Raw genomic sequence first — 12,129 nt, 5'->3', positions numbered from 1 at the left:
TCTTACTTCAAACATTTCCTTTGGATAGATCCAGACTACATAACCTTATGTAAATTGCTTAAGTTTCCTGAGCCTTAAATTCTTCATTTAAAAAAAGAAGAAAAAGAAAAAGTTCAAAACAGTGCCTGGAGCTTGGCTAGCAAGGTCTCATATGTTAACTCCTGTTTTTTTCCTTGTTCTTCCAATTTTTATATTTCATTTCTTCTTTTGCTCTTTTAGCATTCCTTACATATTTGTCATAGGCTGAAATCTAACATGATCCCCCAAATTCCTGACCCCTGGTGTACACACCTTGTGTTTTTCCTTCCCCTTGAGTATTGGTGAAACTTGTGAATGTGCTGGTACAGCAGCAGTTTTATTTTATGGCAAACGGTGATGGGATAGTCAGTCCCATCACATTAACATTTTATAAGACTGCCTCATGGCGGACTGGAACGGGAGAAGTTAGAGATATGCCTTTGCTGGCCTAGAAAAAAGCAAACATTCCCATGGTAAGGAAGTTAGGTGGCCTCTAGGAGTTGACAGTCGTCTCTGGCCAATAACCAGCAAGAAAAGGGTGATCTTCGCCATGACAGCTACAAGGAAATGAATTCTGCCAAGAACCAGTGAGCTTGGAAAAAGACCTGAGCCTCAGATGAGATTTGCAGCCCTGGTTGACACCTTGATGTTTGCCTGGTGAGATCCTGGGCAGGATATCCAGATAACCATACCCAGGCTTCTAAGCCAGGAAAACTGTGAGATAATAAGTGGATATTGTTTTAAGCTGCTACATTTGTGGTCATTTGTTACAAAGCAGTGAAAGTGAACACAGTGTTGTTACTCTGTGTTGTAATTTTAATTTACACCATCCAATCAGTTGTTAGTCAGTGTGTCTTTAAACTGTGAATTCCTCTGACTCATGCTCATTAAACTCAGTCTTTAGGTGCCGGATGGGTTATTTGTCAAGTCGAATTGCATTTTTATTTGTTTCTTTTCTTCAAAAGTTATGATATGACTAAAACTTTGCTTTGTCTGTTTTATGTAAACATATATAGTCTGTTCTGCCTTTCTTCATTTGTTTTTCAGTCTTTTAAGATGCACAGGTTTCTTTTTTATTACGTACCAATAGTAATTCAGTAACAGTCTCTGACAGCCTCAGTTCCCATGCCCTCCCCTCACCTGCCTGCAGCTGCCTGGGAGATAACGATATTTTGGGCCGGGAGTTCCCCGCCTATAGCAGCCTGGGAGATAGCAGGGTTCATCAAACTCAGCCAAGTTTGGCCTTGATCAGCCCGTTGTACTTGCAGCTGCGAGATACCCAAACAGCCACTAAACTCAATAGTTCCTTTTTTCTTCGCCTATAAAGCAACCTCTTCCTCCCCTAGGAATTCGGAGTCCGAGCCACCAGCAGCACGGCTCCCTCCCCACTTGCTGATTCTCCCAATAAACTTCTTTTTTCCTGCTCACCGCATCTTAATGGCCTTCTGAGTGACTCCGTTCTTACAGTCTGTTTTTGTAATTCTGTATTAATGTAGACTTATACAATCTTTAGTAATACAATTTTATATTAAAATTTTATTTTTTTATTTTTGTACTGTACTATCTACTTGACTGTGAATTATAACTTATGACCTGAATGATAAGGAATGACTCAGACAGAATTTGGCCCATTCTAAAATAAATAACATCATACCTTTTCTGATTGAAAAGTAAAAACTTACCGAAGTGTAGGTCCTCAGAAAATGTTAAGTATTTTATATGAAGTCTGTGATTAGTGTTGAAAATTTTATTATTTTTCTTCTCTCTTTGTCTTTATCTCCTTCTATGAAGTAAAATTTCTCACTATGATATCTAAAGCTGTATTTAATCCTAAAGTCCAGTTTTATCAAAGTTGTTTGGTAACTAATTGAGACAATTTTTCAACAGTGTTAGATACTATGTACTTAACAGATTTCTGCTTTACTTTATAAATTTTATAATGCTTTCAGTTAGCTTTAATGAAGTAATTTATTTGCCCTAACAGAAATTTGTCATGACTCTAATTCTATATTAGTTTCTGTGCTTATTCCCCACAGGGTTTGAAATATTTAACTTCTTAGGCAATTTGATTTCTGTATAGTTGATAAGGGTCTAGAGGCTCAGTATAATGTGAATCAAATTAAGGAGACCCCCCAAATAAAGATGAAACAAAAACTAAATATTAAGGGAAGTATTTCAAAATTAATACTATTATTATATAACTCTAAATAAGAAGACATTTACTGTATAAATAATCAACTGTCTTTGATTATTATCTGCAAAATTTGGGACAGTTTTACTTTATCCATTTTTGATGTTATCTCTTATAAATGCGTTTTAAGAAAAATTAAGAAATATTCCACATATGTAATTTGATTATGTTGTGATCACAGTATGTAAGAGTGTGTCTGTTGTTTGAAAATATATTGGAATACTATTCAGCAAAATAAAGGAATAGGCTGTTAATACATGCAACAATATGAAACAATCAAAACATTATACTTAGTGAAAGAAGCCAGACACAAAAGTACATACTGCATGGTTCCATTTATATGAAATTATAGAAATGGCAAGTTAAGTTATATGACAGAGCCATTGGTATTTGCTGGAGTACAGAGGGATTGGCTTCAAAGGAGCATGAAGGAACTTTCTGGGGTGATGGATATGCTTTTGATTGTGGTAGTGGCTACATGAGTGTATATATTTTTCAAAATTCATCAACCTGTGCTTATATTTGGTGAATAAGTGATTTTTAAAAGATCATATTGCTTCAATATTCTAGTATAGTATTTTCAACATTATTTTGAGTATAGGAATCTTTAGTGATGTTTACATAATTTTGTTCAAGTAGAACATTAAAAAACACTCAAATTCAAGTTAAGATGATATTAGCACCAGACTAAATGTACAGAGTAAACACTCTCATAGGAGATGTGACTACTTTTGACCGGAATTCTGATTCTGATTCTTGCCTTGAGATTCACATTTTGGAGATGTGTGTGAGGAACCCCTTGATGGAGTTTCCTGCCTAATTATCTCACCTATTTCTATCAACTTTCATCTCTTGCTATTCAAACATCTTTTATCAGTTATCTGTATTTATCTTGAGCTGAAATTTTTTAAAATTATGCTTTCTTAATAATATTGCATGCATCTTATTCTGTCAGGATGTTAACACAAATTCTATCTCATTGAGTACTCGGAAATTTCTTTTATTTGATTCTAGTGTGTTTCTTTGTATCTTTCCTTAGCCAGACTTTTTCCTTAAGATGTTATCACTTGGAAGCTCTTCTTTCTTTACTGTCAGCAGTATGGATTCTGTTCTTATCACTTCAATAAAATGGGTTTTTTAAACACTACCACTCAACTTCAGTTATAGCAGTTAAGTCTTATTTTCAGTGCTTTGACCTCTGCATTTGAGGCTGTTGATTTTCTGGTCTCACTGAAATTCTTCCACCACAACTTCTGTAACATGACTTCTGTAATACTTATTTCTTTTTAACTCTTACCCTTTTCTGATATCTCTGTTTTTTATCTATGAGTTTTCTCTGCACTTGTGTTCTTAGGTGTCTGAGGTTGCAGCCTGATGTCTTTGCCTCTATCTATCCTTTGTCATTCCCACAGAAAATCCAGATCTCCCTTCAGCATTTACTTTTTAGTTTATTGCCTTTTTATTTTTAGGCTTCTTGGCTTCGTGTCAGGGCAACAAGCCTTCTAATTAATCCTCTACCTTGTTCTGTCTTTTTTCCTGGATATCATGTATAATTGGACTTCCTAAACTTCCTAAAAACTGTTTTTGTATGCTCCTCCTACTAGGAAGTTGCTTTCTGTTGTTTATATATTATGTGAACGCAAACACCCAGGCTTTATAGCAGTTAGTTATACCAAGCTTAATGCTCCCTGTAAGCCTTCCTTCTAATTTTTATTTGTCTTCTTAATTCATCTCACTGCTGCCAAAACCCAAATACAATATATACATATATTGTCTATTTTTGCTTTAATACCCTGGCTCTTATTTAATCTCTCTTTTTTACATTGCTTTCAAGGCTGGGTTCAACAATATATTTTTCCATTCTTTCATTTTTTTAATTTTTAGGGATTTTTACTTCTGACAGTTATTTTTTCTATTTTGTAAATTTTCTTAATGCCTACTGCTTTAGAGTGTGCCTATTACCATACCTTTGCCACAAGCATGAAGTTTTTCTAGTTTTGTGCTTTGTTTCCCAATGTGTTTGTAAACTGCTTAAGGATAGATAGGCTGTTTTGCTTTTATTCAAACCTAGAGTATTTCAGTGGTGTTTATATCTTCATTGCTTGTCGAACTGAAGGATTTGGGGTATATTAAATACAATGGGCAAATGTTTTTGTTAAATTATGATTTTGAGTGTTAAAAAGCAAGCTCTGCTTTACTTATAAGCTGTATGTATTTAAACTTAATAGAATGAGATCACATAAATTGTTCACTAAATCTTGTTTCAAAACCTGTTAAGACCAGATTTTTCCATATTTACATAAATTTAGTGACATCTTTATATTTTTTGTTACATTAAATTATACATTATTGTTAGTAACAAAGTATACTACTTTTGATTGTTAATGGTTATAGTAGAAAGACACTTTCCTTTAGGATATATGTTTATTAATATTTTCAAATTAGATAACTACTTTTTATAAGTCAAATGTTGGCACTTCTTTCTTTTGAGGAAAATACAGGCGTTTTAGGCATTATGAGATAGACCTGTTAAGAGCTGTTTGTTTAATTCCTAGGCTACCTTTTTTGGCAGTGGAGGGACTGTGGCCCCATCACCTTTTTCTTCTCGAGGACAGTATGAACATTATCATGCTATTTTTGATCAAATGCAGCAACAAAGAGCAGAAAATAATGAAGTTAAATGGAAAGGAAAAATACATGGCCAAAGGCTTCCAGAAAGGTATGGATGACTATGCTCTGTAGCAGCTGCTTATGCTTTGCTTCAGAGAAAGTAATAAAAGTCATTGTGCATATACAGCTACAGAAGAATTCCACCTGGAGTACATCTACGATATCCTAATGGGCTTCAGGTCATCACTATTTTCCTAATGTTGACGCTATTAAAAAAACTTTGAAGAGATTGAAGGCTGTCTAAATGAACCAATATAAACTGGTTGGACTGTGATGATTCATAAATTCATCTTATATCATGTCTAGCTTAGTATCTGCACTTCGTGAATATTTTCTCCATTGATTCCACTGACTATGCCTTCTGGATGCAGTAATTTTCTCAGGTGCAGATTTGTTTTTTGATTACATATGGCAAACATGTAGCTGAACGTACTACTTAAAGGAACATGTGATAACTTTGAGCTAACATATGGTGGTAATAACTTCATCCACTTGTTTTAAATAAATCAGAATATATTTAAATGGAATCACACTCTATGCAAAACTACAAAGCATACCTTTTTTGTCTTCCTTTTCCTCATCACTTAGACTCCACTTTCCTCTTTGTTGTTGTGGCTTGTTTTCTCTTCACAGTGATCTCTGATTTATGACTGTGATCCTCTTCATCAGATTTTTCCTTTTCTTCTGTTGAATTAAGTTAATATGGTAGCAGTCAATAGTTTTAATTTGCGTAGTTTCTTTTTTCTTAAGTATACATATGTGTTTTCTTAGATGGTCCTATTTCTTTTATAAAACATTTTAGTTTTCAGAATATCATTTTCTTGAAAATTTAGGTACATTGCTTTTTCCTTGTCATTTGAAGGAGAATACTTTTGAGTATAATAAAAACCTTTATGTTGCCCCCCATTAGAAAAGATGTTTAAAAGGTAGTTGAGCAGAGGCAAACATAAATTTACCTTATGAATTATATGCAATAATTTGAGGTGTTAAGCTAATTGTAGATTCTCCATTATTGAGAAAGGAAGGCTATACAAACACATAAAAGTATATTTTTTATGAGATGGCAAAGCAAATTTTATGTGTGGATTTTATTCTTCAGTGTTATTGATCTTTCTAATATATAATTGGTTTGGCTTTATTTTGTTTTGTTTTAATCATATCTCCTAAAATAAGTATGTATAGTATAAAAAAATAGGGAAAACTATGTTTTGCTTCTTTACACTGTTCATTGTCCAGAATGTTTCTTGCTTCTTCACAGTCGAAATGACAAATAATGGTCTATATCGGGCCATTGCATTAATCTCTTACTATAAGCTTGAAATGTTTGCATATATTTATACTTGAGTTTCATATATTCTTAAATAGCTGTGTATCTCAGTTACCTCTTCCACTGTACCACATGTTCTAGTCAGTCCTCTTTTGAGCATCAGATAAAGTTTCAGTATTTTAATTTTTCAATTTTTAAACCATTTTTTTGTTGTGAGATTATCCTTTCATTTATAAACTTTGGTGGGCTTAGCTCTACTCAAATATATAATATACGTTGTCTTCTGTTGCATTGGAATTATTATCAATGATAGATATTATTTATGGAACACTTATTACATACCAAGTTGTATCCATTCATCACAGCAATCCTTTAAATCAGATATTATTTTTTAAAAGATTTTTTTAGAGAGAGGGGAAGGGAGGGAGAACGAGAGGGAGAGAAACATCAATGTGTGGTTGCCTCTTGCACGCCTCCAACTGGGGATCTGGCTCAAAACTCAAGCATGTGCCCCAGTGACCCTTTGGTTCGCAGGCTAGCACTCAATCCACTGAGCGACACCAGCCAGGGCAACAAAGATGAAGAAATTAGGACTTACAGAGATTTAAAACTTGGGCATGGTCAGATACCTAGTAAGTGTTAGAGCTGGGGTTTAAACTAAGTCCATCTGACTGTAGAGTTCAGCTCCTTCAACACTCTCTTATGAAGATTTATCAGCTTCTTGAACAGGCTAAAAAGTTACTGATTTAGTTGGTAATAAAGTTTTAAAATTTGGGGTACTTGAAAAATTAAACATCATACCAAGTGCTGAATGAACTTTCACACACACCTTGAACAACAGGGGTTTGAACTCTTACCGGTCCACTTATACATAGAATTTTTTAAAATACATATGCAGTTGGCCCTCTGTATCCCCAGGTTTTGCAGTAGACAGTCTGAGCATTGTACCCTCCCTCTAAAAATTTGCCCTTTTTAGGCCCAGCTTTATATAAATGGGGCTATGGCTGATCAAGATACAGCCTTGCCTGTTTCATATATTAGTATCTGCTACCTAGGTCAAATTCTTTACTGTTTTAAATAGAAGTCTGTACTACTCCAGATCTTAACAAGGTTACTCTTATTTAATCTCTTCTACTTATAGACACATAAAATTATTTTAGGCTATACTTAATTACAGGAGAATGTCAAGAGCTTCCAACTAAAGCTTATTTTAGAACTCCATAAAATATATCTAAGATTCTTATTTAATCAGTGTTGAAGTAAAATTAAAGCAGTAGAATATTAATTTCAAAAATGAAAAACAAAAAAGTTATATATGTGAAATTTAAAAAATATATTAAAAAACAATGTCTGAATTCCTTGAATATCAAAACTATGAAAACATAAAATAAATAGGAGAAAATTAATAGCACAGTTATTTTTAAAAATGTTTTCCAATTATATTTTTGTGGCTTTCTCTGACAATTACTAAAAAGTGTTAACATGTTGAGTCTAGACTACAAATAAAAACTATCAATAACAAACATTTATGGAACTTCTAATATATATTGTGCCTTTTACCATGCCAAATATATGAGACACTAAAATAAATACAACTCAACCCCCAGTTATCATAGAATTCATAGCATAGTTAGCTTTGGAGTTGAGGGACAAAGATGAGTGAGTTATTATTATTGCCTGTACTTCTACTCAAATTTTGGCTACTACAGCACACAAACTTCCTACAGCCTTTTTTAAGGACCCCATCTTAAGTTTTGCTCTGAAAATTACATGCTATAATGCTTTTTCTGTCTTCCATTAGATTTAAACAGTTCCAATTTTTATGCCCCAAATAATCATTTCTTTCGCATATTTTGTTAACTAACTGAAACTTAAAAATATTTTAGAAATGAAATTAAGCTATAAAAATTTAAAATCTGTTTCCCCACGAAGCTATGAATGAGCACGGCCTAAGGTTCATTTACCTCATGTGGTACTTAAGAGAGATTCTTGTGAAATTTCCATCATGGAATCTTCTAGGATCAGATCATCTCTACAGCGGTCAAGATCCTTTTATTATTACTCTCAAATATATCTGGGCAGCTAAAGTTTAATCTAGTTCCACCATCACCAAATTCAGAAAGAAACTCCAGCCAAGTCATGGTAGCTTGAGTAGATTAAGAATAATGAAAGAGAAATCTGTCTGTGCCTCTGTAGTACACATGTGCTGTCCTCTGCCAGTCATGTTGTGCACCGTATAACTCTTAGGATTAATGAGGTCCATCTGAGCTGGATGCAGCATATGTCCTTTGTGTATATAGGTATTTCTTCATTACAGAGGAAGTTATTATTTCATGTCAGCCATTCTTCATATTCTGCAACAAAGGAAGTATTTAGAATAATTTTTAACTCTATAGAATATTTAATGTTCAGAATGTCTGACTTTGCTATTTGTCCACACTACTCAGGCAAAAGGGGCAGCTAGCTGTGGAAAGAGCTCAACAAGTGGAAGAGTTCTTACAGCGGAAACGGGAAGCAAGGCGGAATAAAGCTCGTGCTGAAGGACATATGGTATGACTTTTTTCTTTCAAGGTTTTTGAACATATTAGTATTCAAAGTGAAGGTCTGGAATAAGGTAGGTATAAATGAAAAGAACTGTAATGTTTTATAAACAATTCCTCTAAACATTTGCAGAGTATAAAGTTATGATATATCTTAACTTATTTAAACCCCTCTTCTGCTATTTCTTTTATACCAATGGTAAAAATCTGTTGTTGATTTGGTTAATTGAGAGTAAGTTCACAGCTGTATCTTTCCTATAAAAAGAGTTGAAGTAGGTATAGCAAGCCAGGTATTTATATTGAATAAATTAGTTCTTACATTATTGCTCATTTTATTTCCTCATATACTTTTGGTTTTAAATACTTTTTAGTAGCAGAATAAAAAGAAAAATGGGAAATAATTATGTGTAATTACACATTTACTCAAAAGCAAACTAGAAACAAAAGTATGTTAATAGTTTTGATTTGCAGAGGTGCCCAAATGCCTCTGGACCTTTAGTCCGCAGAACAACTGATTGTCCCTTTCAGCTCAGCACCCCATTAAGCATCATGCTTGTATAGTTAATAAGTCAATTATATGGTAACATATTTTGATTACTTACATCTACTCTAAGTTTTTAAGTGATATCTTTGTGAGTTAATGCAGTCATTTTAATTTAGGATGGGGGATATATCATAGAAAGATAGCTAATTTTTTAATGGTTTATATTTTTAACACAATAGTTTGTTTCTCTAATATCTGGGATTAATCTGTATTAACATGCTTCCTGTAGAAAGAAGAGAACGTTCAGCATTTTCCCTTGCCCCATACCTCGCATTTTAATAGCATCCAGAATTTTAGCTACAGATTTTAATTTAAAATATTTTAAAACAATTATTAGAATTATCAAGATTTACAGTTATCTTCCCTCAGTATTGTTCCTTACATCCTACTCTTCTTCCCTCAATTTATACTTCATGCTGGAGAATGTCTTCAGTAATCCTTTTGGAGAGAAACTTCACAAAATTTGTTGGGAAATGTCCTTATTTTGTCTTCATTATTAAATGACAATTTATAGTGGTGATCTGCTGGTAGATTTGCTCAGCATTTCTGTGTCTGAAAAAGTATTTTGCTGCCTTTTTTTGAAAAATATTTTTGTTGAAATATTTTTTCTTTCAGTACTTTGAAAATATCTCTCCACTTAGCTCCTTGAGTATCTGTTTCTGTGAAGAAGTCTGCTGTCATTCTTATCTTTTTTTTCTTTGTATGTAATTTTTTTTTTTTTCTCTAATGTCTTTTAATAGTCTATCACTGGAAGTGATTTGATTAGGCTGTAGCTTGATCTACTCTTCATGTTTATTTTGTTGGGGTTCATTGAGCTTCTTGGATCTTTGGGTTTATACTTTTATCAAGTTTGGAAAAATTTCATTCACTATTTCTTCAAAAATGTTTTTCTGGTCTCCTCTCTTTTCTCATAGGTTGCTCAGTACCCGTGTATTAGACCTTGTGATACTGTCTCAACGCTGACTCATCTGTTCATTTGTTTTCACTCTTTTTCTTTGTTTCATTTTAGATAGCTTCTATTACTATATCTGTAGTGCATTAATTTTTCTTCTACTTTGTGTAACCTGCTGTTAATCCCAGCCAGATATTGTATATTTTTATCTCAGATACTGAATTATCTCTTGAAGTTTATATAGTTAATTTTTATACTTTTCATGTCTCTTTAGAATATATATTTATGCTTTTCTCTACCTTCTTGAACATATGCAATATAATTATGATAGCTGTTTTAATGACCTTGTCCACTAATTCTGTTATGTTTATCATTTTTAAGTCTATGTTTGTTGATTGATTTTTCTCCTCAGTGGAGTCATCTTTTCCTGCTTCTTTATATACCTGGTAATTTGTTATTGGATACCAGGCATTGTGTATTTTATCCTTTTTAAAAAAAATTTAAATGTGTTGGGGTTTTATCCTGATATGCAATTAAATCACCTGGAAATAGTCTGAGTCTCTCAAGGCTGGCTTCTAAGCTTTGCTAGGGAGGTCCAGAACAACCATCAGTCTAGAACTAATTTGTCCCATTACTGAGGCAGTACTCTTGAGTATTCAGTGTCCTGTGATTTGGATGTCTTCCCACTCCTGCTGTTGGAAGAATGAAATATTCCCAACCCTAAGTGAGCCTTCAGGCCTTGTTGTCATTATGCTAATTGTCACTCAGCAGGAGACTCAGAGGAAACCCTGGACACATTTCCTGCACTCCTCCCTGTTCTTTGGTTCTCCATCCTGGAAATTTTAGTAATCTTCAACTTCCCAAGCTCTGACTACTGTTTTCTTAACTCAGGAAAACTGCTAAGCTCTGTTTGGGAACCTGTGCTGCAGCCTGGGAACTCTGCCAGGCAAGGAGTTGGACAATTATTGGGCTTACTCACTTGTTACCTTCTCTCCCGGTTCACTGTCCTGTGCTGCCTGTTGTCCAGTGTTTGATTAACCATTGCTTCATTTATTTTGTCCAGACTTTTAGTTGTTCAAGGTGGGAGGGTAGATCTGATCATGGCTGCAGTTGAAAGTCTTGAATGATAATGTGGCTGGATAATGAAATCTAAGTTTGAACTTCTTTTCCATACCACTTTGAAGATACTGACTTACTGTCTTCTTTCCATTGTTGCTAATGAGACATGTGATCATGTTCTGGTTCCTGCTCCCTGTTCAGGGATATTTTTCCCTGTCTCATAGCTTTTAGGACTATTTTGCTATTCTTGATATTCTGGAATTTCACTTGAATATTTCTTAATTGTTTTTTTCATTAACCTAACTTAGATTCTGACTGGATGTTTTCAATCTGAGTACTTATTTTAAATTCTAGGATAGTCTCAATTAGTATTTCTTCAAATACTGCTTCTTTTCCTTTTGCCCCTTAAGAGAATTTGTGCTAGACAGACAGATTGGAACCTCTGCATCAAATGTCCTTTTTTTCTGCATCAAACCTGTCTAAGGTTTCAAACTTCTGACTGTCACTTCTACAACCAGCAAGAGAAAACTCTGCTGTTAAAGGGCTCATGTGATTTTTTAAAATGGAAAATTTGAGGAGTTGTCCAGTATGATACCAAGAAAAAAACTAGAAAAAAATAAAAAATAAAATTATAAATTACCCAGACAGTAACATCCATGTTGTAACTCTCACCTGGCCAATAGTTCATAAGATTATACCAATTTATAAGATGATATTAAGTTAATAATTAGATGCACCTATTTCAGAGATACTAAAATGTAAAAAATATTCATATCGATGAAAGATGATATATCATTAACTTCTTGTTAGGTTTTACTTTTATAACTATATTATAAAAGAGAATCATTTTTGCAAAAGTGGCTTAGACTTTGTCAGTTTTCCAAAGATCTTTTTTTAATTTTTAATACCCAAAATAGTTTCAAAAGCCAATGTCATAATTCTTTGTAG

At 33.5% G+C, this 12,129-nt stretch overlaps 1 protein-coding gene across 3 annotated transcripts in view; it reads left to right on the top strand.

The window, feature by feature from the left end:
• NEK1 (NIMA related kinase 1) overlaps nt 1-12,129 on the top strand; it is a 113,045-nt gene that overhangs the window by 35,711 nt on the left and 65,205 nt on the right. For all 3 annotated transcript variants that reach the window (XM_090288859.1, XM_090288858.1, XM_090288857.1), the window contains exons 16-17: nt 4,765-4,928; nt 8,594-8,696. In XM_090288859.1, the coding sequence (XP_090144985.1) occupies nt 4,765-4,928; nt 8,594-8,696 (267 nt within the window). The remainder of the gene's footprint in view (nt 1-4,764; nt 4,929-8,593; nt 8,697-12,129) is intronic.

This window comes from Furipterus horrens, unplaced genomic scaffold (genome assembly GCF_987537825.1).
Source record: "Furipterus horrens unplaced genomic scaffold, mFurHor1.1.pri manual_scaffold_10, whole genome shotgun sequence".
In the NCBI taxonomy this organism is placed as follows: domain Eukaryota; kingdom Metazoa; phylum Chordata; class Mammalia; order Chiroptera; family Furipteridae; genus Furipterus; species Furipterus horrens.
Note: the sequence above shows the minus strand (reverse complement) of the source record. Positions and strands in the feature narration are given on the sequence as shown.